General features: G+C 44.2%; 3 protein-coding genes across 12 annotated transcripts in view; 1 reads left to right on the top strand and 2 right to left on the bottom strand.

Annotated features, from left to right (window-relative positions):
* The window catches only part of LOC105471922 (aspartoacylase), a 36893-nt gene extending 14174 nt beyond the window's left edge, over positions 1–22719 (top strand). For 2 of the 7 annotated variants that reach the window (XM_071082141.1, XM_011724759.2), the window contains exons 5-7: positions 1758–1865; positions 6967–7076; positions 11804–15267. In XM_071082141.1, the coding sequence (XP_070938242.1) occupies positions 1758–1865; positions 6967–7076; positions 11804–12001 (416 nt within the window). In that variant the 3' untranslated portion in view covers positions 12002–15267. The other 5 variants (XM_071082142.1, XM_071082143.1, XM_011724770.3 and 2 more) reach the window with 5 other exon arrangements.
* LOC105471893 (spermatogenesis associated 22) overlaps positions 1–26184 on the bottom strand; it is a 68172-nt gene extending 41988 nt beyond the window's left edge. Inside the window, exon 1 of one of the 2 annotated variants that reach the window (XM_071082138.1) lies at positions 26096–26184. The gene's annotated coding sequence lies outside the window, so the exon portion shown is untranslated. Of the gene's footprint in view, positions 1–25140; positions 25226–26095 lie in introns of those variants that run through there. The other variant, XM_071082136.1, reaches the window with a different exon arrangement.
* Positions 26185–26363: 179 nt separating this feature from the next.
* The window catches only part of LOC105474350 (transient receptor potential cation channel subfamily V member 3), a 47274-nt gene continuing 45888 nt past the window's right edge, over positions 26364–27749 (bottom strand). The window contains exons 17-18 of one of the 3 annotated variants that reach the window (XM_071082134.1): positions 27097–27176; positions 26364–26493 (exon numbers count right to left, since the gene is read on the bottom strand). In XM_071082134.1, the coding sequence (XP_070938235.1) occupies positions 26399–26493; positions 27097–27176 (175 nt within the window). In that variant the 3' untranslated portion in view covers positions 26364–26398. Of the gene's footprint in view, positions 26497–27096; positions 27177–27749 lie in introns of those variants that run through there. The other 2 variants (XM_071082133.1, XR_011615316.1) reach the window with 2 other exon arrangements.

A 27749-nucleotide genomic window follows, 5' to 3' on the forward strand; every position in this document is an offset into this window, starting at 1 on the left:
AGAGTAGCATTGCCTACAAATATCATAGCCCAAGATTGATATTTGAAAGTTTGGAAATCTTAAGCTTTTATTTGGTGTCACAGAGAAACAGGATCTGTATCTCTTATTGCTAAGCCTTTGATTCGTTTCAGCTAATTGCCTATATTTGGATATTTAGCTTACTCCAATTCCTTACTTCAAGTATTGATACTTTTGTACATTATAATAAAGATTCCTTTATTCTTAAATCATTGACTAGGGGATTACTATGATTGACTTAAACTATTCAACATTTACTCTTGAACTGGAGAAAAATTTACCTATCTGGAAGATTGGAAGCCCAACTAAAATCAGGATTCTATTAGAAAAAGGAGGAAGGTGAAATGGATTTGGGGTAGGCAAACAACAACGTATTCTATAGTATTCCTACAGACATATCTACAAACACACTTTTTCACGTTTGTATACGTCATTTATTCTCAGATGCATACCTTAGCCACATTTACGACACCATATACTTAAATATATGTTCATGCATATATGCAAGAAACCTAAGCACAACAAATAAAAAATGATGCAAGAGAATATGATAAGATTTTGTGTAGCGGCAAATAACAGAAGCGGGTGAAAACAAGATGAGTGTAAAAGAACGCAGTATGTTAATGGGTGGAAGAGAATGAGGGCAGTGCAGTTGGTAAATGGTTTGACAAATGGAGAAGGTGGTGACTGGGGAGATGACTTTGTGGGAGACTTGAACAGGAAGGAAGGGTCTACAAAAGTAGTTTAAAGAGTGTTTTGTAGGTATAAGGATGGATGCTTAACAGCCATACAAAGTAGACCGAATAGTATAGGCATCATTTCATATGAGTTAGAAGAAATGAACACAAGTTTTTCCTGCAAAAAATTAAAACCAGGCCGAGCACAATGGCTCATGCCCATAATCCCAGTACTTGGGGAAGCCGGGAAGGGCGGATCACCTGTAGTCAGGAGTTTGAGACCAGCCTGACCAACATGGTGAAACCTTGTCTCCACTAAAAATACAAAAATAAGCCTGGAATGGTGGCCTATACCTGTAACCCCAGCTACCCCGGAGGCTGAGGCAGGAGAATCGCTTGAACCTGGGGGGCAGAGGTTGTGGTGAGCAGAAATCACACCATTGCACTCCAGCCTGGGTAACAGAGTGAGACTCCGTCTCGGGGAAAAAAAAAAAAAAAATTAAAACCATTGCACTATTGTGTTAGGATGGATTGTTATGTTAAGGGCAAAATAGTTGCTCAAGGATCACATAGATTGTCATATTGACTGAAATCCATGATTCATCTAGTCTGGATTTCTGTGAAATCTATAAAAATAGATGTCCTTCCTCCCGTCACAGCTAAATGTTAGATCTTAACAGTTTCTCTTCAGGTCCACCTATTATTTTGTCAGCATAAACTTGTTCACCTCTTTTACTATGTTATGACTTTTAAATATTTTAGCAATATTGAAGGAAATTTAAAGAAAAAAGGCCACAAGAGTTTCCTATTTCTAACATCACTGATTTTTTCCACGTTCTTTCCCAGTCTTTATTCACTGTGCATCTAATTTGAACATGTAGATGTTCAGCTTTACGTTTTGCCTCAAATATTATGTCTCAAATATTTTCCATAATGCTACATGGTTTGCCTTTTTAATAATTTTTAATAACATAATCCTACATTTTGATACATTAAAATGCTTAGTTTTATAATATATTTTAATACCGATATAAATGTGACTCTCTCTCCTTCTGTACCTAGGTATAGAAGTTGGTCCTCAGCCTCAAGGGGTTCTGAGAGCTGATATCTTGGATCAAATGAGAAAAATGATTAAACATGCTCTCGATTTTATACATCATTTCAATGAAGGTAAGTAAGTAATGAAGGCAACGTCATCAAACTTAACCACCAAACATTTCAATAACAATTGGAACCTGGGTCAAATTTGCCATGCTAATGATATGAACTGCTTTTTAAAATTTTTATTCACTTCAGCTATTCCTCAATGGCCAGAATAGACACATTCAAGAAAAGCAGCTGCCAAATAAAGACTCCACATTAAATCCTTATTTCCTGTTAATCTCCATTTTAAAAAGAAAAGAAACATGAGAAAATACAAACGCCCAGTAAACATATGAAAAGATGTTCAACATCACTGGTAATTAGAGAAATGCAAATTAAAATAAGAAATCATTTCCCCCATTAGGTTGGGAAAATATTAAAGTCTGCCAGTATCAAGCGTTGGTAAATGTGTAGGAAAAGGGGACACTCTGATTACCTGCTGGTGAACATATAAGTGAACATATAAGTTGGTAAAGACATTTTAGAGGATAATTTTACAGCATCCACTTCTTAAAACACACCAATCTTATTACCCAGCAATTCCACATCTCAAAGAAACACAAGCACAAGCAACATGTTGTTTACAAAGATTGTTATCGTGCATCATTGATAACAGCAAAAGAATGGAAACAGCACGAATGTCCACCTGTTGGTGGACAGTTAAATAAACTCACATGGAAGAATCTTCTAAACACATTGGTAATTAGCAGAAAGCAAACTGCAGACCAAGACATTCAGTATGCCAACTGGCTTTAAAATAATCATCATCATCACCTTCTAGGATACATATATATGTTAACATATCACAGGAAAAGTCTTAGAAGAAAACACACCAAACTGATAACAGTGGTTACCAGGGAGGGGAGGGAAAACCCAGGCTAATTTTGTCTTAATTATATTCAATAAGAATAATGTATTTTTGTATTATTTCTGTAATTAAAAATTAATTAAATGGGGACTGGTGGATGAGGTGGGTATATGGAGCTCTATGTACTATCTGCTGATTCATTTGATAAATCTAAAACTACACTAAAAAGTCTATTAATTATAAAAAATAAGTTTACTTAAAATGGAAAATAAGTGCTTAAAATCAAAGAGGCATTCTATGTAAACAATTATTCCAACAGACTGAGTTGAAATTGTTGAGGAATGGGCAATTATAGTAACAGAGCTGGTATGCACTTCGGTGTCTGTGGGGAGTAAATTCCTTAACCTCAGATTGTGCATCCTACTGTGATCACAGACATTCCTTTTGTGCTTGGGAATCCTTTGAGTCCAAAATCATGAAAACTGAAAGTCTGCTTTTTACCATCTTTGTCTGAGGTCAGGTTCTATACTGTCTAATGAAACTGGTTTTGAAAAGATCACAACATATTTACAATAAACCCTTTGAATAGTAAGTGTAGGACTACAACATGTTAAGAAGTGATACGTTCAGATAGAAGGCCACAAATCTGGGTGGAAAACATGGTTTTCAGATCATGGTCCGCAGAACCCTATCACAAGGGTGGAGAAAAGCAGTTCCTAGAACACCCTACCCCTCATCTCTGCTTCAGCCAGAGCTCTTCTGTATGTTAGAGCTCTTCTGTATGTTAGAGCTCTTCTGTATGTTAGAGCTCTTCTGTATGTTAGAGCTCTTCTGTGTAACATTTCACTTAAGCAAAGGATTCTGCAACTCAGAAATTGTCAACCATGATTAATTTAGACTATCCAGCTTGGTGGATTTTCAACTGCACACTCGTATCCAAAGAATGCTGACAAATGAATCATTGCCGCCACGTGAAAAGTCTCAAGAAGTGTGTAGAAGGGCTTCATTCTTGACTCTGTGCTACTCAGAATTGTAGTTAGTGACTTGGATAAAGACATATGTGACATGCTTACCTAAGTGACAGGTCGCAGGAAGATAGCAGGAAAACATCCTGGTTGAGAAGGCAGACCCAAGAAGTCCTGACAATCTTTAACAATTGTTTAAACCAAATATTTAAGGTTAACAACATCAGGGACAAAGTTTTGTTCTTATGTTTAAAAAAAAATCCCAGAATAAGGGAGGTAATGGTCTTTTTTTCTGCCTTGCATAAACAACACTTGAGAACCATAAATAAATTCTGAATCCATAATCCAGGAGAAACATCTATAAAGAGGAACTTAGCCAAGGAGAGCATTGAGAATGTCGAAGAGCTTGAAAACCATATTGAGAATAATTCCTGGCCAGGCGCGGTGGCTCATGCCTGTAATCTCTGCACTTTGGGAGGCCAAGGCAGGTGGATCACTTGAGGTCATGAATTCGAGACCAGTCTGGGCAACATGGGGAAACCTCGTCTCTACTAAAAATGTAAAAATTAGCTGGATGTGGTGGCGTGCACCTATAATTCCAGCTACTCTGAAGGCTGAGGCATGAGAATCGCTTGAACCCAGGAGGCAGAGGGTGCAGTGAGCCGAGATCACACCACTGCACTCCAGCCTTGGTGACAAAGTGAGACTGTCTCAAAAAAAAAAAAAAAAAAGAGGAAAGAAAAGAAAGAAGTCTACATTGGAAAGAAATTCGACATATTTTCTGTGACCCAGAGGGCAGAAGGGAATCAATGAGATAAAGTTACCTAGAGACAGAATTTTTTTTTTTTTTTTTTTTTTTTTTGAGACAGGGTCTCACTCTGTTGCCCAGGCTGGAGTGCAGTGGTGCAATTATGGCTCACTGGAGCCTCAAGCCCCTGGGCTCAAGCAATCCTCCCACCCAGCCTCCTGAGTTGCTGGGACTACAGGCGTGCGCCACCACACCCAGCTAATTTTTGTGGTTTTTGTAGAGATGGGGTTTTGCCATGTTGCCCAGGCTGGTCTCAAACTCCTGAGCTCAAGCAATCTGCCTGCCTCGGCTTCCCAAAGCATTGGGGTTACAAGCCTGTGCCATTGCGCCCGGCGAGACAGAAGTTTCTTACTAACAAAGCTGAGCAGCAATGGAACGGGCCACACTTTGTGAGGCTGTAAGAAGTCATCTTACTTCTGCGGCTGTAAGATGGCCAGAATGATACGGAGAATACTCAAACATAGATGGAAGTTAGGCTTTCAAGACTCCTTCCAACCGTAAGTAGCAAAAACATACTCCTTTGTGTTCTATCAGTTTTTACTTTCTTCCTATGGAGCTTTCTGGCTTAAAGAAATGAGATCTGGTAAGTTCCCATCTTCATCTCGGAAGGTGTGGTAGATTTTAATTCTTCCCTTTCCTGCATCCACATCCTGACACTGTGATGTTTCGTATCCTTCTGTTCAGAGAAAGAGTCTATTTTTCCACTCCTGGAATAGCTGGCTTGCCCACATGACTTGTTTTGTGCTGTAGAAGAGGCTTGAAAAGCACTGCACATTGGAGCTTGCTTTCTTCCTGCTCTTGGAAACCCTGTACATGTACCATTATGTGCCACAGCCCACACTGGCCTGCTGGATAGTGAAAGCCTTTGAGGTGGAAAACTCAGGCACCCTAACAGACAGTCACACAACTCCAGCTGACAGACATAAGAGTGAGGCCATCCCATAGGATCCAGCCTCCAGGTGAGCTGTCAGCTTACCACAAAGGCAGAAGCAAAATAATCAAAAATCCACAAAGCCAGTGTAGACGGAAGAAACTTTCCAACCAACCCACAGAATCATGAACTAAATTAAGAGGTAGTTGTTTGAAGCCACTAAATTCTGGGGTAGCATGTTATGCAGCAGAAGCTAACTGATACAGAAGTGATCACTGGGTATCTCCATTCTAACTCTGCTCTAAAGGCAAAGGAAGGCTTTCCTTTGAGTTGTGACCATAACACGCTATGGGCCCTACATTGGACCAAAAGTTCACCCTGTGTGCTCAGAGACAGCCTGGTATGTATGTAAACTACTCCTTTTCCAAGTTTCTAGGAATTGGGTTGTTTGATGTTGCTGCATCTTTGGAAGTTGGTGTCCACCCCAGCAGGCTTGGACAGATCTTGCAGATCTTGCATCGCAAGATCCCATTACTCAGGAGCTGTCCAAGTGTTTAATGTACTTAGTTAAGAAAAAGAGGCAAGGCGCAGTGGCTCACGCCTGTAATCCCACCACTTTGGGAGGCTGAGGCAGGCGGATCACAAGGTCAAGAAATCAAGACCAGCCTAACCAACACGGTGAAACCCCGTCTCTACTAAAAATACAAAAATTAGCCAGGTGCGGTGGCGGGCACCTGTAGTCCCCGCTACTCAGGAGGCTGAGGCAGGAGAATCGCTTGAACCCGGGAGGTGGAGGTTGCAGTGAGCCGAGATCGCACCACTGTACTCCAGCCTGGGCGACAGAGCGAGATTCCATCTCAAAAAAAAAAAAAAAAAAAAAAAGAAAGAAAGAAAGAAAAGAAAAGAAAGAAAAAGAGCCCAAGACTGAAGCACCTTAGCTTCTGGAACTCCTCCTGAAAATATGCAGTCATAAAACATCACAGCTGGAAGGGTCCTCCAAGATCAACTATCCAAGACCTTCATTTGATAGGTCAAGAAAGGGAGCCTCAAGAAGTTAAGCATCTTGTTCAAGGCCACATAGCCAGGGGATTAGAGCCCAGGTCTCCTGACCCCGAGACCCAGATTCTTTTTCTCCCCAACTGGCTTTTTCAGTTCTGTTTTCTGCCTCTGTCTTCGGCGTGTTTGTGGACAGGGTGCTCACAGGAATCATTCAAGGACATCTTTTGGCCTGGTACCATTTATGAACATCCTTAACTAAACGTTATCTGTTCTCCTCATCGCTGTCTTCATTTTGTTACTGTTGTTGTTGTTATTATTGTTTCTTCCTTACATTATCAACTTCCCTTTTTCCAGATTTTTTTTTTTTTTTTTTTTTTTTGAGACAGAGTTTCGCTCTTGTTGCCCAGGTTGGAGTGCAATGGCTCACTGCAACCTCCACCTCCCAGGTTCAAGAGATTCTCCTGCCTCAGCCTCCCGAGTAGCTAGGATAATCCCAACCCAGGTATTTTTAGTAAAGACGAGGTTTCACCATGTTGGTCAGGCTGGGCTCGAACTCCCGACCTCAGGTGATCCACCCGCCTTGGTCCCCCAAAGTGCTGGGATTACAGGTGTGAGCCACCGCGGCCGGCCCAGAGATTTTTTTTAGTTGCCATTGATACATATTGCTTTTGTCATAGGAAAAGAATTTCCTCCCTGTGCCATTGAGGTCTACAAAATTATAGAGAAAGTTGATTATCCCAGGGATGAAAATGGAGAAATTGCTGCCGTCATCCATCCCAATCTGCAGGTAACATTTGTTCTTTCTTTAAAGTGTTGAAAGTAACAATGCTGTACCTTTGAACGGAAGTTTACAGCTCACACAGCACTTCGCGCACATTCACCCATTTGATGCCTCAAAAGACACCGAGCGTAGGCAGGGAAGATGTTCGGACAGTCGTTCAATAAATACTTATGAAGTGTAACCTGTGCTGGCTGTGTGGACACATCAGTGTAGGTACGGTCTACACTCGCAATGGAATTTCTAGTGTAGGTACACGAAAGTCTAAGTTGCAGTCTAGAAATGAAGATAGCCAGATGCAATGACAGAATAATGAGGTAGAAGAGGATTGCTCAGACAAGGCTGCTTAGAGAAAGTGAAATTCCTACTCACATTCAACGGGTAGGAATTATGATGTCTATGTTAATAGAAGGAAATACAGGGCCGGAAGTTAGATCCTTCCCATAGCCATTTAGCTATCAAGGACAGATCCCGAGTTAGTGCTCTTTGCAGTTGGCCACATTGCTTGCTACCTCCCTGTGACAGAATAAGTTAAACAACTGTAACCTCTTCTGCCACCATTCCCCGACTCTCCTCAGAACCCCAGAATCTACTCCTTGCCTAGTTTTATCAATAATGACATAGTGAAGAAGGGGGAAAAAAAAAAAAAAAGGCTCTTGAGAGAATGTAGGTGGTTTATTTATTTTTTTTTTTTTTTTTGAGACGGAGTCTGGCTCTGTCGCCCAGGCTGGAGTGCAGTGGCCGGATCTCAGCTCACTGCAAGCTCCGCCTCCCGGGTTTGCGCCATTCTCCTGCCTCAGCCTCCCGAGTAGCTGGGACTACAGGCGCCCGCCACCTCGCCCGGCTATTTTTTTTGTATTTTTTAGTAGAGACGGGGTTTCACTGTGTTAGCCAGGATGGTCTCGATCTCCTGACCTCGTGTTCCGCCCGTCTCGGCCTCCCAAAGTGCTGGGATTACAGGCTTGAGCCACCGCGCCCGGCCAAGAATGTAGGAGGTTTAAATCCAGAAAAGGCAAAGGGAAAAGGAGAGAAGAACAGATTTCCAAAGCCGAAGAATCCACTCCCCAGTGCGAGTGCCCTGCACACTCCCAGACCTCAGAGATGGAGGAGAACCTGGTGGATTATCCAGTCTGGGGCTTTCAACCCTCACTAACCTTTACGTAGAGAGCGTTTAAAAAACATAATAATAGCAATGGCAGGACTCCACTTTGAGATACTCTGATCTTTCTGGCTTGGATAATCAGGGTTGAAAAGCACTGATTGATCCAGTTCCTATCCCTGTTTAGTGACTCCAATAGTCATCCAGACTTGCAACTGAATGGAGTGGCCTCTGCCCAGTAATACAGACGAGTGAAGCAAATCCTGCTTTGTGGCCTAATGGGACCCAGGTGGAAACCTGAAGAAGGAGCCTTAGGCAGCGTTTGTTTTTGTTTTTTGAGACGGAGTCTCACTCTGTCACCCAGGCTGGAGTGCAGTCGCGCCATCTCGGCTCACTTAAAGCTCCGCCTCCTGGGTTCAAGTGATTCTCCTGCTTCAGCCTCCCGAGTAGCTGGGATTACAGGCTCAGGTCACCACAACCGGCTAAGTTTTGTATTTTTAGTAGAGATGGGGTTTCATCATGTTGGCCAGGATGGTCTCGATCTCCTGACCTCGTGATCCACCCGCCTTGGCCTCCCAAAGTGCTGGGATTACGGGCGTCAGCCACCGCGCCCGGCCTTAGGCAATGTTTTAAAGGAAAGGTAAAGACTGGGGGAGAGAAAGGAAGAAAGCACTATTGGTGACAAAAATATCAAGTACAAGAAACAGAGGCCAGGGTGATGATGTCACGGCAGGCTAAAACAGGATTTTTCAGGTTTTAGGATACTCTTGAGGAGTACAAAAATAATCCCGGGCAGATGGAGAAGTGAGAGGAATGAGATCAGTAGCAGACTGGGCTAGTGGTAGGTCTTGAAAGTTAGGAATGATGGTTTTGATTTGACAGACAATAAGGAATGGCTCAGTATTCTACAGGAGGGATTGATTGGTTAATTCTTCCAACAAGTATTTTTGAATGACAGCTAAGCTCATTCTGCGCCCTGAGATTCAAGATAGGGAAGGTTCCTCATGGAGCTTCCATCCCAATGGGTGAGGAGAACTGACCATGAGTAATAAACAATATGTAAACCAAATCATTTCAAACTGTAATAAGTGCTATAAAAGAAATAATATAAAAGAATAATATAGCAGAGGTTATAACAAAGAGTTCCAGTTAGACGGAGTGGTCACAAAGTGCCATCTCAGAGATGGTGGCACTGAAGTTGGAACCTACAAGATGAGAAGCCAGCCATGTGGAAGGCTAGTGAAAGGGCCTGAGGCTGGAACAAACTTGGAGCACTTCAGGAACAGCAAGAAGACCCATGTCCCTGGAGAGTAGGAGTGAGCAGAGGACGGTAGAGCCTGGAGAAAACACACAGTCCGAGACCCGGTTATGAGTCTAGATTTTGTCCTAAGACTGATAGTTCTTACTAAGGGATGCTCATCGGAATCATGTAGGGGACCCCCTCCCAATGCCTAGAACCCACCACAAACTACTAACGTAGCACTTCTCAAACTCGAGCCACGTGACAATTACCTGGGGAGCTTTTTTAAAATGCTGATTCCTGGCCAGGAGCAGTGGCTCGTGCCTGTAATCCCAGCGCTTTGGGAGGCCAAGGTGGGCAGATCATGAGGTCAGGAGATCGAGACCATCCTGGCTAACACAGTGACACCCCATCTCTACTAAAAATATAAAAAATAAACTGGGCGTGGTGGCGGGCGCCTGTAGTCCCAGCTACTCGGGAGCCTGAGGCAGGAGAATTGCTTGAACTCGAGAGGCGAAGGTTGCAGTGAGCCGAGATTGTGCCACTGCACTCCAGCCTGGACAGAGTTGAGACTACGTCTGAAAAAAAAAAAATGCTGATTCCTGAGTCCTATTCCCAGCTCTGATCTACTTCATCAGGGTGTAGACAGGGAATCAGTTGAGTTCACCAGATGATTTTCATGTGGCTCAGGTCTGGGTAGCACTGCACGACATCAGGATCTCCGCAGGTGGGGCTAGCCAGACGTGTGTTGAAGAAGTTCCGTTAGTGACTCTGGGGCAAGTCTCTGCCTGAAAACCACCAGTTCAGAGAAACAGTTCTCAGCCGAGCCACCCTGTAAATCATCTGGGGCCTCAATACAATAAACACAGAAAACAGTGAACTATGAATGGGTAGCATGACGGATTCAAGGAGGCGGGTGAAAGAAGTCCGTATCCGGATGGCATGGTTGCAGGTTGTATGACTCCATGCTCTGCATATGTCCAAACTCACAGATCTGTACACAAGAATGAGTGAATTTCACTGTATGTAAATTTTAAAATAAAATTTAAAAAGAATGCTGCCTAGGCCCTCCTCAGAGATTCTGAGTTGATTTATCTGAAGTGGGCCGGCCCCTCTCCCTGTATATATGTATTTAACATCCCAGGCGATGATAATGTGCCACCAGGATGGAGAAAACTGCTGTGATGCGGCACTTCTCGAACGTTAACGTTGTACACGTGAATGTCGGGGACCTGTTAACCTGAAGATTTCGATTGGGCAGGTCCGCTGCGCCTAACGAAATCCTGCCTTTCTAACAAGCTCCGGGGTGATGCGGATGCTGCTGGGAAATGTTGGAAATGCAGAATCCCAGGCCCCCCACCCCCGACCTATAGAATCAGCATCTTCATCTTAACACAATCCCCAGATGATGTGCAAGCACCTCAAAGTTTGAGAAGAACTGTTCTGGGGTTCCTGTGGTGTGACGGCCACAGTGCTTGAGGGCGCAGAGGTCCAAATGCCTGGTGCAGGACCGTTCAGGGAACTCAGACGCGACTCTAATGCAGGACACATTTGGAATACACCCACCTTGTCTCAGACTCTCCCCAGCCCAGCACCACCTTCTCTCACCAATCCCTATCAGAATAGAATCTCCTTGCATGCAGGTACGACATGGCTCATCTTTATATTTCCCAACAGTAGAACATCTTGCACACAGAAGACTCTTCATGGATATTTCCTAAATTTTGCTGAACAGAATTTAACTTGAGCTGGCAACAGGCAGACTATGCACTTAGGTAGACATGCATTTCGTTTTGCCTTTTAATATTATAAATCTCTTTGGCTACATTCAAGGTAACCCTGGTATTGAAGCAAACTACTTTTTATTTTTTTCAGACGCAGGGTCTTGCTCTGTCGCCCAGGCTGGAGTGCAGTGGTGTGAACACAGCTCACTGCAGCCTCGCCCTCTGGGGGCTTGAGCATTCCTCCCACCTCAGCCTCCTGAGTGTCTGGGACTACAGGCATGCACCACCACACACAGTTAATTTTTTGTATTTTTTCTAGAGCTAGGATCTCTATGTTGCCCAGGCTGGTCTTGAACTCCTAGGCTCAAGCGATCCGCCCACATCGGCCTCCCCAAGTGCTGGGATTACAGGCGAGAGCCACTGCACCTGGCTGAAGCAAATGTTAATTACATGTGTCAGTTATACAAATTCAAAGGGGAACTCTTCAAACTACTGCCAAATTTCATGACCCAATTTCAGCGCAGTCAGATCACTTGCCTGCATCTCGATGCCTCGCTCAAGTATCTCTTTTAAAACAACAGAATACTGTAATGTGTTAGTTGTCTAGAGTCTGACATAAATTTTTAGAGGAGAAAAACCAAATGTAATGTGTATTTTGATTGTTTCCTGAGAGGATCAAGACTGGAAACCACTGCATCCTGGGGATCCCATGTTTTTAACTCTCGATGGGAAGACGATGCCATTGGGCGGAGACTGTACCGTGTACCCCGTGTTTGTGAACGAGGCCGCATATTACGAAAAGAAAGAAGCCTTTGCAAAGACAACTAAACTAATGCTCAATGCAAAAAGTATTCGCTGCTCTGTACATTAGAAATCACTTCTAGCTCACATCTTACACAGTGTCTTACAAATTCTGCTAGTTTGTAAGCTCCTCAAGAGCAGGGTTGTGCCTTATTCAACTGCATTCATAGCTCCTAGCACAGTGCCTTATTCGGTAGGCATCCAAGCAAATTTCTTAAATTAATTAGTATATCTTAAAGGTACCATATTTTATGTATGTAGCTTATTCAAAGAAGTGTTTCCTATTTCTGTATAGTTTATTATACATTATACTTGGGTAGCTCAACATTCTTAATCAACAGCCTTTGTATTCAGAATATAAAATTGAAATAGATATATATATAAAGTTATTTTATTGTGCTTTGCTTTATTGCACTTCACAGATAACTGTATTTTTTTTTTTACAAATTGAAGGTTTTGGGCAACCCTGTGTCTAGAAAGTCTAACAGTGCCATGTTTCCAACAGCATGTACTCACTCCTTGTCTCCTTGATAATAGCTTGATATTTCAAGCTTTTTTTATGATTTCTTATATCTGCTATGGTGATCTGTGATCGGTGGCCTTTGATGTTACTGTTGTTAAGTGTTTTGGGGGCACCATGAATTGTGCCCATGTGAGACTGTGAACTTAGTGAAGGTTGTGTGTGTTCTAACTGCTCTACTGACCGGCCATTTCCTTGTCTCTCTCCCTGTCCTCCGGCCTCCCTATTCCTTAAGACACAATAATTAATAACTCTACAACAGCCTCTATGTGTTCAAGTGAAAGAAAGGGTCATACTTGTAAAAATTAAGCTTAGTGAGGAAGGCATGTCAAAAGCTAAGACAGGCGGAAAGCTAGGCCTCTTGCACCAGTTAGCCAAGTTGTGAATTCAAAGAAAAAGATCTTGAAGAAAATTAAAAATTCTACTCCACTGCACACACACAAATGATAAGAAAGCAAAACAACCTTATTGCTGATGTGGAGACAGTTTTAGTGGCCTGGATAGAAGATCAAACCAGCCACAACTTTAAACCAAAGCATGACCCAGAGCAAGGCCCTAACTCTCTTCAATTCTGTGAAGGCTGAGAGAGGTGAGGAAGCTGCAGGAAGCTGGCAGAGGTTGGTTCACCAGGTTTAAGGAAAGAAGCCAGCTCCAAAACCTACAAGTGGAAAGTGAACCAGCAAGCTGCTGATGTGGAAGCAAGTTATCCAGAAGATGTAACTAAAATCATTGACAAAGGTAGCCACACTAAACAGATCTTCAGTGTAGTTCAAACAGCCTTCTATTGAAAGAAGATGCTATCTAGAACTTTCCTAGCTAGAAAAGAGAAATGAATGCCTAGCTTCAAAGCTTCAAAGGACAGGCTGACTCTCTTAAGAGCTAATACAGCTGGTGACTTCCAGTTAAAGCCAATGCTCATTAACTGTTTCAAAAACCCTAGAACTCTGTTTTGTTTTGTTTTTGTTTTGTTTTTTTGAGATGGAGTCTCGCTCTGTCGCCCAGGCTGGAGTGCAGTGGCGCCATCTTGGCTCACTGCAAGCTCTGCCTCCTGGGTTCACACCACTCTCCTGCCTCAGCCTCCCGAGTAGCTGGGACTACAGGCGCCTGCCACCATGCCCAGATAACTTTTTGTATTCTTTTAGTAGAGACAGGGTTTCACTGTGTTAACCAGTATGGTCTCGATCTCCTGACCTCGTGATCCGCCCACCTCGGCCTCCCAAAGTGCTGGGATTACAAGCGTGAGCCACCGCACCTGGCCCAAAAATCCTAGGACTCTGAGACTCATGCTAAACTGCTGTGCCTGAGCTCTATAAATGGAAGAACAAAGCACCGCTGGCAGCACATCTGTTTGTGGCATGGTTTACTGTATATTTTAAGCCCATTGTTGAGAGCTACTGCTTGGAAAAAGAAAAAAAAAGATTCCTTTCAAAACATTACTGCCGATTGACAATATACCAGGTTACCCAAGAGCTCTGCTGGAGATATGCAAAGAGATTAGCGTCGTTCTCATGCCTGCTAACACGACATCCGGCCGAAGCCCGTGGATCAAGGTGTCATTGTGACTTTCAAATCTAACTATTTAAGAAATACATTTCAGGCTGGGGGAGGGGAGAAAAAAGAAGAAAAAGAAAGGAAGAAAAAAAAACATTTCATAAAGCTATAGCTGCCATAGATAGTGATCCCTCTGAGGGAGCCGGGCAAAGTAAACAGAGAACCTTCTGGAAAGGATTCAGCATTCTAGATGCCATTAAGAACATTCAGGATCCGTGGGAGGAGATCAAAATATCAACATTAACAGGAGTTTGGAAAAAGTGAATTCCAACCCTCTTGGATGACTCTGAGGAGTTCAAGACTTCAGTGAAGGAAGCCATGCAGATGTGACAGCAAGAGAATGAGAAGTGGTGCCTGAAGATGTAACTGAATTGCTGCAATCTCATGATCGCACTTGAATGGATGAGGAGTTGCCTCTTACAAATAAGCAAAAAAGTGGTTTCTTGAGATGGAATCTACTCTCGTTGCAGATGCTGTGAACATTGTTGAAATGACAAAGGATTTTGAATATTACATAAATGTAGTTGATAAAGCAACAGCAGGGTTTGAGAGGGCTGACTCCTCCTAATTTGAAATGAGTTCAGTTGGGTGAAGTGGCTCATGCCTGTCATCCCAGCACTATGGGAGGCCGAGGCAGACAGATCACCTGAAGTCAGGAGTTCGAGACCAATCTGTCCAACATGGTGAAACCCCCTCTCTACTAAAAATACACAAATATTAGCCAGGTGTGTGGCGCATGCCTATAGTCCCAGCTACTTGGGAGGCTGAGGCAGGAGGATCACTTGAACCCATGAGGCAGAGGTTGCAGTGAGCCAAGACTGCATCACTGCACTCCAGCCTGGTGGACACAGCGAGCTTCCATCTCAAAAAAAAAAAAAAAAAAGAAAGAAAGAAATGAGTTATACTGTGAGTAAAATGTTATTAAACAGCATTTCATGCTACAGGGAAATCTTTCATGAAAGGAAGAGTCAATCAATGAAGCAAACTCCACTGTTGTTTTATTTTAAGAAATTGTCACAGCCATCCCAACCCTCAGTGCCCACCGCCCTGATCAGACAGCTGTCATCAAGGCAAGGCCCTCCACCAACAAAAAGATCATGAATTGCTGAAAGCTCAAATGATCATTAGCCTTTTTAGCAATAAAGTATTTTTAATGACGGAATGTACATGTTTTAAACATAATGCTATTACACATTTAACATACTACGTATAGTGCGAGCATAACTTTTACATATACTGGAAAATAAAAAAATGTGTGTGGCTCATCTGTTGTAGTATTTGTTTTATTGTGGTGATCTGGAGCCAAGGCTGAAATATCTCTGAGGTATGCCTGTAATGTGTAAGTGCTAGTAGAAACAAGTTGTGCAGGCTTGCTATTTTTTTCAATTTTTATATTTGGGCTAATAGTAATATACTAAGTGTCCAGCCTATAAACTTCAGCATTCGTTGCAAAATCCAGAGGAGACTTTCAAGTGCTGTTTTGTGGATGAAATATGAAAGAGAAACGAGGGCTTAATGGTAAAGATGACATATGACTATATTAAGAAACTGAATGGCCCTTTGTCCACAAACACACAGTAACCCACACAGCATTGCTACTGCGGCATGCCCCCGGCTCTGCACTGACCTCATGGAGCAGAGAGCCTCCTTCAGACACCTCACGCACCCCCTGAGGAGCTAATGTTTCTTCCCAACATGAAAAATTTGTAAGAGGCCTATTCTTCATAGCTGTCACTTCTCATTTTGAAAGAATATGCCCACCTTATTCCAAGCAAGGTGTGAGGAGGTCTTTGGGCTCCAGATGTTGCCAGCAGAGGTGGTGAAAGTCAGTAACAGGGCAGTGGACGCGCATAGAAATGTGACCCACAGCTCTGGTTTGCAAATACAGTCTTTCAAGAAATCCTGCCACATCCTAAATGCCCAAATCCCTTGCCTCCCATGATTCTTCTCCTCAAAGGACCTTCTACCGGACGCTGCCCCGTCCCTCTCCAGCTCCACAAGGGCCCTCCCCGCCATCCTCTTAGTCCACAGCAGCCAATAAACAGCGTTTTTATTCCATGATCTGTACCCCCAATGAATCCATAATCATAGTTTCAAATGTATTTCCCAAACATACTAACATTATCTGGAATGAATGAATGAATAAATAAATATTACATATTTATACGTTTTCATTCTTCCAAAGTGAACCCCACTAAGCCAATTTTACTCCATATTCAGTGTTCTGGAAAGCACATATTGTTTCTAAATTTTTCAACGTTTTTTTCTATTTTTGTACTTTACCGAAATTATTTGCATTGGAACAAACTCCCTTCCTTCTGAATTCTGTAGTAAAAATGTGATGCATCAGCTTCTGTAGCTAAGTTTTACCAAGTTTCCTTCCCCCACTGTGAATGTTCCATTGTTTTATTTCTGAGTCCAATTTTTCTAGGTCAGCTTTTTCCAGATGTAAATTTTGGCAAGAATACTTTATTCTTCCCTCAAATTTTAGTGATTTGTAAAATTTACAACATACAATTTATATCACTGTGATTTCAGTCAGTTTCAGGATTGATTATTCCTATCAAATCTAATTTTCCCTTTTACAGTCTTTAAAGTTTCTAATTAGATGTGTGGTTGGTTTGTTTGGTTTTTTAATCTATAATATATTGCTCTGTGGTTTTAGCCACTTTGAGTTTTATTTTACTTTGATTATTTCTAACCATCTACATTTGTATTTTTTCTCATTTATAAAATGGGAATGATCATAATAATAGTGCCCCTTTCATGGGGTTACTATGAGGATTAAGTGGGCTAAGACATATAAGCACTTAGCCCAGTACCTAGAGCAGAATACCTACTTAACAAACCATTGAAGTTCAAATTCCTAGCATGAAAGGCCCTTCCTGATCTGCCCTCCCTTCCCGAGACCTCCCTACACTTGTCTCCCTTTGGACCATCTCCGCTGTGGTGTCCTTCCCACCGTTTATTCCTCTAGGCCTTCACATAGACTGACTCCCCTACCTAGAATTTACCCCCACTGTCCTGCACCTTCCACCCCACTCAGACTGTGCTCCAACTAATAATGCCTGTTTCTCCTTCAAAATGCAACCCAACTTTCATTTCATAGCCAACATCTTCTTGGTCTTCGTCTACCTGACTTCGTTGCCACTTTGCCCCTCTTTCTATCCCATCTTGAGGGCATTAGCAGTGTCTTTTTCGAATGTCTACAATCTAGTAAGTGATCAATAGAGGTGAGTTGAATAAATGAGCATGCTCAAACACCCCTTTCTCTACTGAAACATCTTCGTCTTCCACCAATGGCCCTGCCTTCTTTTTATCTTCCCTTCCCAGTCACCTCCTGAGAATTGTCCCCATCACTCCCAAGTGAAACACTTCGTTCTACACCATCCAGACTGTTACCATGTCCCAAAGGACAGTGGAAGGAAAACACACCCATTTAAGTCTGCAAATCCATGGGAAAAAAAAAAAAAAGGAAATTTTTTTTCCTTTTGCCCAGGCTCTTGTTGCCCAGGCTGGAATGCAATGGCATGATCTTGGCTCACTGCAACGTCCGCCTTCTGGGTTCAAGCGAGTCTCCTGCCTCAGCCTCTGGAGTAGCTGGGATTATAGGCATGCACCACCACGCCCAGCTAATTTTGTATTTTTTCAGTAGAGACAGGGTTTCTTCATGTTGGTCAGGCTGGTCTCGAACCCCTGACCTCAGATGATCTGCCCACCTTGGCTTCCCAGAGTGCTGGGATAACAGGTGTGAGCCACCATGCCAGGCCAAAACAAGGAAATGTTCACACTCAACAATTCCCCTGTTTAAAATCCTTTGGTGGCTTCTTACCCTTGTTATGAGATCTCAAAGCCTCACCACAGCTGTCCAAGTCCTACATGCACTGGCCTCTGCCCACCCCTCTAGCCTTATTTCATGTCACTTGGCCCCTTGCTCCCAGCAATTTGGCCACATAAGACTTTTCCAGTCCTCAGATGCACGAAGTTCCCTACTACCTTTGGGTCTTTGCCCACATTTTCCCACTTACTGAAACCCTTCCCCTTCTCCACACTCCCATTAGCTAAATGACGCTTACTCTTTATGACTCAGGCTAGGTGAGGCCACTCTGTCACACAAGCTTATTGACAGTACTAGACTGGTCCTTACCCAAATTGCAACCGTAATGCGTTATGACACTAGGGCAGGGAAAGTTACTGTTGGTCTCTTTGATTAAACTGCAAAAGCTCCAAGAGAGCAGTGATAGCATTTGTCTTACTCTTTGTCATACCCACAGCACTTAATGCATAGAAGGAGCTCAGTACATTTTGCTGGATAAATGAGAGTTGATCTGCTGAGTGTAAAGCTATCTGGAAGGGCTTATTTGGAAGAGTGGGGTGTCACTTCCTTCACAAGGGTGACCCCAAGATAGCCACTGGAGACCACAGAGGGTGGGAATGGTGAACCACGTACAGTCAGTGCTCCAATAGGAGAAGCAAATGAAAAGTGGCAGCTGGGGAAACTCTGAAGCCTGAGAGTCCCATGGGGGTGACCAGGGCCATGATGCTGGGAGAGAGGCCTATACAGGTCATGCATGTTCCAGGGCAGCAGGAACAGGGCCTGTATTTGCATATTTGCATATCCAACAAAAGATCCATATTTGCATATCCAACATTTGCATATCTGCATATCCAACAAAAGGCCTGTATTTGCATATCCAACAAAAACAGAGTCTGAAGGGAAATAGCTGCTTAGGGGTGTTTGTCTGTTTGGGACGGGGTCTCACTCTGTCACCCAGGCTGCAGTGCAGTGGCATGATCTCAGCTCACCGCAGCCTCCACCTCCCAGGTTCCAGCTATTCTCCTGCCTCAACCTCCCCGGCAGCTGGGATTATAGGCATGCGCCACCAAGCCTGGCTAATTTTTGTATTTTTAGTAGAGACGGGGTTCCGTCATGTTGGCCAGGCTGGTCTCGAACACCTGACCTCAGGTGATCCACCCACCTCGGCCTCCCGAAGTGCTGGGATTACAGGCGTGAGCCACCATGCCCAGCTGCTTTTTTAATATCTCTATACTTCCCACACATACCGCCTTCAAGAGGCTTGTGATCTACCTGTAGAGACCTTTGTATGCCTGTTCCCAAAGCAGACACACCAAAAACCCTAGTCTAGTACTTGGCAGACAGTAGTTCCTGAACACCTAACAAGCCAATGATTGAGAGGCTCACTCAGAGAGGACTTCGCCCAGGGCTGCCCCATCAGGCTTGGTGAGTTGCTCAGTGTAAGACTCGAGGGAGGTCCCTGCATACTCCACAAAATCAAAGTCAATGGCACAGCCCAGAAGCTTACATCCCATCAAAGCAAAAACAGCACTCAAGTTTCCTCCATTCTGCCAAGAAAAAGAATGGGAACTTGACTAGAAAACAAAGTCAACCCAAAAACTGAGGTCTGTAGGCGATTAATGCAGTATAATTAAAGGGAAAAAATACTAGAGCCCCATTAGCTACAGATAAATTAAATGCTTACCAGAAAAAGTTCATTTTCAGAAACTACATATTAAGGGATGGAATAATTTTCACAGTCTTGAAACATAAAGCTCAAGAGCATACAGAGAGGTCCCAAGACAGGAGTTTTCTTGCTCTGAGTGAAAGGCAGGGCCGCGCGCAGGGACTCACGCCTGTAATCCCAGCACTTTGGGAGGCTGAGGCGGGTGGATCACCTGAGGTCAGGAGTTTGAGACCAGCCTGGCCAACATGGTGAAACCCTGTCTCTACTAAAAATACAAAAAATTAGCCCGACGTGGTGGCAGGTGCCTGTAGTCCCAGCTACTTGTGAAGCTGAGGCAGGAGAATTGCTTGAAGCCGGGAGGTGGAGGTTGCAGTGAGCTGAGATCATGCCATTGCACTCCAGCCTGGGTGACAGGGCAAGACTCTGTCAGAAAGACAGAGAGAGAGAGAAAGAGAGAAGGAAGGAAGGAAGGAAGGAAGGAAGGAAGGAAGGAAGGAAGGAAGGAAGGAAGGAAGGAAGGAAGGAGGGAGGGAGGGAGGGAGGGAGGGAGGGAGGGAGGGAGGGAGGGAGGGAGGGAGGGAAGGAAGGAGAAGGAAAGAGGAGGGGAGGGGAGAGGAGGGGAGGGGAGAGGAGGGGAGGGGAGGGGAGGGGAGGGGAGGGGAGGGGAGGGGAGGGGAGGGGAGGGGAGGGGAGGGGAGGGGAGGGCAAGGCAACCAAAGCTTAGGAATGTGGGTGCAAATAAATTCACAGGTTTGGTGGTCAGAAGTTGAAGGTGTTTCCAACTTACAGCTTCCATTTTCACTGTAAAATAGGGAATAAAACCAAGTACAGCTATGGATATGGAAGCCATGGGGTCACAGGTTTAAGAAGTATGATGGTTTTGAAATAACAAAATATGATGGTTTTAAAAAATCAAACAGAAAACCGATGAAAGAAATAGAACAGCTGGACAGTAACAGGGGTTGCTATGAACATTAAATGAGACATGTATGTAAAGTGCATGGCACTTTATAAATATTCATGTCCTTTTCCCCTCCTACCACCATCTTAAATGGAAGAAACTGTCTTATATTTGCATCATCTATCATTGCCCATATTTCATGTTCAATTTTTGTTGAATTGGTTCTAAATCTTCAGACATAGTAGGTGAGATACATTTTTCGAGTTGGACTGAATCCTTTCGGCAGAACTTGGCTATTACTGTCAGAGGGGTTGCTGGTGCACTGAGAAAAATGGTAGCTCTTGATACTAGACTAACTAAACTTCAGAGAACCTGGATTCTCCAGCCAGGAAAAAGGATTGTGAACTTCGCATGTCATTCCGTCTGTCTCCAAGTCTCAATTTCCCTACCTATTAAACTGGGATACGACACTCGCCAAACCTACAAAACGATAACCAACATGACCGAAAGAGCTTTGTAAACAGTGTAATATACAATCTCAAAGGCTGAACACATTGATGGAATCCTTTGGGGAGGTAATTTTTCACTGTATCAAGAACCATAAAAATCTTGAAACCTATTGACCTAGGCATCTCCTTCCCAGAAATACATCCTACGACAAGGGTTTCCACCCTTTTCCTATCCGTCCACCCAACACATCCCCACAGATGGCACATTCCTAGGTTTTGGACTAACGCCTATTAAGCAAGGATGTGAATCACGTACGATCCCTGTTTTGTTGCCACTCAACAAGATACAGCCCAGTGAAGGAAGTCATTCTGGGAATCATCTGAATTAAGTAATTCACCAAATGCAATATTTCACTTATTAACAAATTAGTTGCAAGTTCCACAACCCATCAAGAGAAGCATTCAAGACTTGGCATTCAAGTTGAGAACTGCCATCCTTATGAAATAACTCAAAGGAATGAAGAACTGCATATACCTATGAATTAGGCTGGTCGGCAATAATGATAGTAACAACGTCAGCTCTTTCCTATCCATTCTCTCATTGCTTCCTCATAAAAATCGTGTATGGTGGACAGGAGGGATTTATACCTTCTGTTCTCCAGGTGGAACCATGGGTTTCTATTCACTCAAAATAATTTGACAGCCAACAGGCATAATGGATAGAGCCCTCTTATTTTTTTTTTTTTTTATTTCTTCTAAAAAAAAAACCAAAAGGATACAGGTGCAGAACATGCAGGTTTGTTACACAGGTATATGTGTGCCATGGTGCTTTGCTGTACCTATTGATCCATCCTCTAAGTTCCCTCCCCTCACCCCCCAACCCCCAACAGGCCCTGGTGTGTGTTGTTCCCCTCTCTGTGTCTGTATGTTCTCAATGTTCAACTCCACTTATGAGTGAGAACAAGAGGTGTCTGGTTTTCTGTTCCTGTGTTAGTTTGCTGAGGATGATGGCTTCTAGCTTCATCCATGTTCCTGCAAAGGACATGATCTCATTCCTTTTTATGGCTGCATAGTATTCCATGGTGTACACGTACCACATTTTCTCTATCTAGTCTATCATTGATGGGCATTTGGGTTGGTTCCATGTCTTTGCTATGGTGAATAGTGCTGCAATAAACATACGTGTGCATGTGTCTTTCTAGTAGAATGATTTACATTCCTTTGGGTGTATACTCAGTAATGGGATTGATGGGTCAAATGGTATTTCTGGTTCTGGATCTTTGAGGAATCACCACACTGTTTTCCACAATGGTTGAACTAATTTGCATTCCCACCAACAGTGTAAAAGTGTTCCTATTTCTCCACAGCCTCTCCAGCATCTATTGTTTCCTGACTTTCTAATAATCGCCATTCTGACTGGCGTGAGATGGTATCTCTCTGTTGTTTTGGTTTGCATTTCTCTAATGATCAGTGATGTTGAGCTTTTTTTCATATGTTTGTTGGCCACATAAATGTCTTCTTTTGAGAAGTGTCTGTTCATATCCTTTGCCCACTTTTTGATGGGGTTGTTTTTTTCTTGTAAATATGTTTAAGTTACTTGTAAATTCTGGATATTAGACCTTTGTCAGATGGGTAGATTACAAAAATTTTCTCCTATTCTGTAGGTTGCCTGTTCACTCTGATGGTAGTTTGTTTCGCTGTGCAGACGCGGACACACCACTCTGAGAGGTTTCATGGCCTGAACGACTGACATTATCTGGCTGTGCATCCTGGGGCACATGACTTCAACCCCCTGAGTCTCCTTTAACTCAAACTGCTTCCACAGCTGCTGAATGCTTCCAATTGGCTACCTGATGTGAATGTGCTTTGAGATGCAAATACATACAAAGGTGACATGTCTGATGGCTTGCTGGCTCTGTTCCTAAGCCGGAACCAATGATAATACTTCAGGTCCAAAAACTGGCCTTCCCTTTACCCACTCCTGTTACCAACACTCTAGGGTTTCCAGTCAGTCTGCACATTGGCACACCTAGGCATGGATAAAACATGGCCATAACAAGGCAAAATAAATATTTATTAGAAATCAAAAAACCATTTCTTCAATGGCACAAACATGTTCTTACTCTTTGTACGATTTCTTCCTTGAACATAGAGTTTCACACACACACACAACACTAAGAACAAGTAGGTAAATGAGAATTTACAAGGATTCGGCACATTCAAGGATAATGGGATGATAATTCTGTGTTTGGAACCAAGATCACAGTAAAAAATATGTAAATCAATGCAGAAATCAAGTACGGCTTACAGGCCCGGATGACGGCCCATCTACCTGGGCCCTGCCCAGAGCGAAAGGACACAGGTCACCAGGCCTTGAGGAAGGAAAGGAATGTCAATAATACTGGACTCTCTCAGGCTGGAGCCTTCTAAGAGCTTAATGACTTCACAGTACAACCTCCAGCACCTTCTCCCACATCCCAGGGAGGAAGGTTAAGCACCTTTTATTCCAAACAGATATATCACATAATGTCTAGAATAATGAATTCTTCTGAGGAAAAGTTTAGCTAAAGGAGCATTTACAACCAAGGCACTATCTGAGCCTGGGAGATCCCATCCCTGGAAAACGCCTTCCCCTGAAATTACTGAAATGTCAATCACGGAGTTTTAATATGTCCTGATAGACCCATGGGTTCAGTGGGGTGTGGGTGTGGGTGTATGGGGGGGTGGGTGTGTGTGGGTGTGTGTCGGTGAGTGTGGGTGTGCTTTTGTGCACCCTGTGGGCGCACTTGAATTTTCAACTAGTCACAGGGAACATAGGGGACAATGTTGACTGCCAAATGAGACACCTGAGAAAACAGTCCTGCCCCCCAATATAAGCCAACTACAAAGAAAGACTCAAAATGGTGGAATAACTGTACTTTTTAAACTAAACAAATAATGGCTCAGGGAGACATCTGTGGTCCAAGAATCAGGACACTCCAGCCTCCGCAGCTCTGATATGACCTTCCTGCATGACTTTGCCCAAGTACATATTCCTTTTGGAGCATTAGCCTCGGGGGGTAAAACGAAGGAAGTGTTCCTTTTCACTCTGATGCTTCTTGACTCATGGCTTCCCTTGGTAAACCTACCTAGGCTCAGACCTTTTGGCTGAAAGCCTTTTGGGGTGGACAAGGTTGGGAAGAATATCCAATACAGAAAATGGTCTTGCAACCAATTCCATCCAGACCCACAGAGAGCAGCTCTCCATCACGTGTGAGATAACAAACATCCATCTGGCTCTCCATTCCGCACTTGGACAAAAGCTGGCAGGTTAGGCAAATAGAAATCGATAATTGGCTTTATCCATTAATATCTGAGTCAAAGCAATTCTGGATATGGCTTTATCCATCAACATCTGAGTCAAAGCAATTCTGGATATGGCTTTATCCATCAACATCTGAGTCAAAGCAATTCTGGATATGGCTTTATCCATAAGATACGGCTTTATTCATTAATGGATAGGACTTTCTCCATTAATATCCGACACAAAGCAATTCTGGAATTCCCAGCTCCACAGTGTAGAGCGTGGCATCATGAATCCTAACCACTTCCTTTCAGACCAAGATGTCTGTTCAGGCTTAATGCGGGTAGCTAATTCCAGATGTGGAATGCTGCTCTGCAGAATCTCCAGGCTAAAAGGAACCTTACACTTCTTCCAATGACCATTTTCAACAACATCCCTCACTAAGTGCTTGACCAGCTTTTGCTTAAACATCTCCAACATCTGGAGCAGCTGCTGGATTGGATTGAGCCAAAATCTTTCTCAGTTTCCTAGTTCTGCCCATTCTGGAACACATCCGCTCCTCCTGCCTCTAGGACAGTCCGCCTCAAATCTTCTCTTCTCCAGAGGCCCATGTCCAGCCCCCACCACTGTGGCTCAGAGTATGCAGTTACTCCCTGGGTCAGCCCGGAGGGCAGGGGCTGCTGTGGACTGTGAAGCCGCACACACCCCAGCCCACCTCTCCCCAACCAGCCCCATCAGGGGCACAGAGTCTCTATCTGCCCAGCTAGTCTGGCACACAGAGTGGCCCAGAGCAGAGCAACTGGCCCAGAGTGCACTGCCAGGTCTGCACTCCTTAGTTTGCCTCAAGCCAGATGAACTAATCAATCGTCATGTTATCTGAAGGCCAAATTTATATTTCTGCCATTTAAGATTAACATTCACGGTTACTATTTTTATAATTCCACCTCGAACATCTTTACATGAATCCTTTCACTAGCTAATGGTGGCAGAGTGGATTTTCTGGTGGTTTCGGCCCCAGTTACCTGGCAAATCCTTCCGTCTCCACTTCACCTCTGCCCCCAGACTGACTCCGTCTCATTTCAGAAGGAGAACATCAGAGGATGAGGACCTAAAAATAAGCCCAAAGTCTTGGCAAAGGCTTCTCTCTCACAAGCTCCCCCTTCAGCTTCAAAATTCACAGTTAAAAAAAAAAATACTTCGTACCAAAGCAGTTGAGGCATTTTGTTAAATTCCCCCACTGAGACATACTGAGGTATGTGACTAACTGCTGAGTTCTAAGATGGCATCGATTGAGCAGCTGCTATTTCTGCTTCAGCTGAAGCCAAGATCCCAGCGCAGAGGCAGGCACTACTGCGAGGCCAGGACACGGACAAGAGCCAGGCCCTTTCACCCAGATCGCAGTGGCCCAGCAGGACTTGCCCGGCGTGTCTCATGCAGACTTTTGTGTGTGTGAAGAAAAGCTTTTTGTCTGGCTCTGGGCACCTTGAGGCCAAATATATAATACTTACATCCAGCCCCAAAGCTCCCAATCTGTCTCCACTTTTAAAATCACATACTTCATTGTAGTAATTTTCATTCTTAACTGAAATGCCTTTTCCATATTGAAAATTTAAACCCTGTATTACTTATGCTACTAAAAACCTGTCTCAGCTTGAGGCAGTGTGAACCTTGGGGCGTCAGGGGACGTTCACTCCAAGGATGGTCTCCTTTTCCCTGAAGGGTTCCGGAAGGATGTTTCCCGAGCTCATTCCCTTCCTCCCCCAGGATATCCGGCTTAACTCCGTCCCCTGCACACTCTGGGATGGGATCAAGGGTCTCCCCAAATTCAGGCAACCCAGTCACAGCAGGAGAGACGGTACAACGTGTGGGCTGGGGCTGGGGCTGTCAGGGGAAAGCTGGCAGGAGGAAAGGCGCCTCTCCCTGCTCCTCAAGGCTCCTGCCCCTTCCCTGCCACCCATCTCTCCCAGCCAAGCCCACCTGCAACTGGTAAAACCAGAGGCTTCCCCCAGGACTTCAGGAGGCTCCCAGGCTCCAGACTGCTGCTGGCTGTAGGTTTACACCAACTCTCTGCCCAGTAACAAAATCCAGGATGTTTCCCACTCAGACAAACTGACAACTGCCCCTCAGTTCAGACACCCACTGAGCACTGAGCATGAGGGTGCACTCTGCTGCTACACCAGCAGAGCCAAACTCCATCATCCCTCAAAGCCTCTCCGCAGAGGCCGTGACTCCGCCTGCAGCGCCAGACAGCGCACGCGCACGCCGGCGCCGGTTCCGCTTCTACACCGACGTTTCCGGGAAATCCTCTATTTCTTCAAAGGCATTGAGAGTGGTTTTGCTGTTGTTCCTGGAAGAATCTTGGATTTTGTTGAAATCTGCTTTTTAAAAAATATATATTTTAGAAATAGATCACTCTGCATAATGTGTTTCTTTGTCTTTTGTTTTTTTTTCCTTGTCTTTTTTTTTTTTTTTTTTTTTTTGAGATGGAGTTTCACTCTTGTCACCCAGGCTGGAGTGCAGTGGTGCGATCTCAGCTCATTGCAACCTCCACCTCCCAGGTTCAAGCAATTCTCCTGACTCAGCCTCCCGAGTAGTTGGGATTATAGGCACCCACCACCACGTTCAGCTAATTTTTGTATCTTTAGTAGAGACGGGGTTTTGCCATGTTGGCCAGGCTGGTCTCAAACCCCTGATCTCAGGTGAGTCACCCGACTCGGCCTCCCAAAGTGCTGGGATTACAGGTGCGAGCCACCGTGCCCGGTCTGCATGGTGTGTTTCTATGGCTTAGGGCTACACCGTTTTAAAAGTCATGCCAACTAGAGTTCTAAAAGTCAGAGCTGGAAGAGACCTAAGCAGCATTTCCATTCAACCCTCCCATTTGACAGATGAGGAAAGTCAGGACCCTTAGATTTGATCTGCCCAAGGTTATGTGGTCTGAGACAGGAGTGGACACCATGTCACCTCACAGCAACAGTTACCTGTTCGTCTTACAGGCCCCGGGTCTTCGTTAAGGAAGGAGACGTGCGTCTTCCATTCAGTCCACTTCACCTCATTGATCCTGCAAGTGGGATCATCATTCTTACTATTTCACCAGTGCCTCACTGAGTGCAAACAAATAACCCTGGTTTGGGACGTCCTGGTGTCTACACAGCTCCCCTTGTGTCTGTCCTGGAGATCAGGAGCACCCCTGACCCCAGTGGTCACACTAGTGTTGTTGGAGTTTGAACTCTATCCCCATCTCCATGTCCCCAGGCCTCAGAGAATCAGTTCTCCTTCCACTGTAGGGAACTCAGAAATCCTGTAAGTTGCTCAGACAGGTATAAAGGATCCAACTTCAGACAACAGCAGCTGTGCCTGACTGGTGACAGCCCAAGGGGAAGCGGGGACAGACAGTGGGAGGGCCCAGGCCGCGAGGGTGTGAAGATTAAACTCCAAGTGTAGCTGGGGTTGAGGAGGCACGAAGAGCCTGTGGTTAGGGTCTATGCCCTAACAAGAGTGGGTGGCGTCTGAGGTGTTAGAATACAACCATAGGCATTGATGTGACTTAAATTCACATCCAGAGGTCTCTAGAGTGAGGGTGGCAACATCAGAAATGTTCGTTAGGGTAATCATTGCAGTCAGAAATGAAGCT

This window comes from Macaca nemestrina, chromosome 17, assembly GCF_043159975.1.
Source record: "Macaca nemestrina isolate mMacNem1 chromosome 17, mMacNem.hap1, whole genome shotgun sequence".
NCBI lineage: Eukaryota > Metazoa > Chordata > Mammalia > Primates > Cercopithecidae > Macaca > Macaca nemestrina.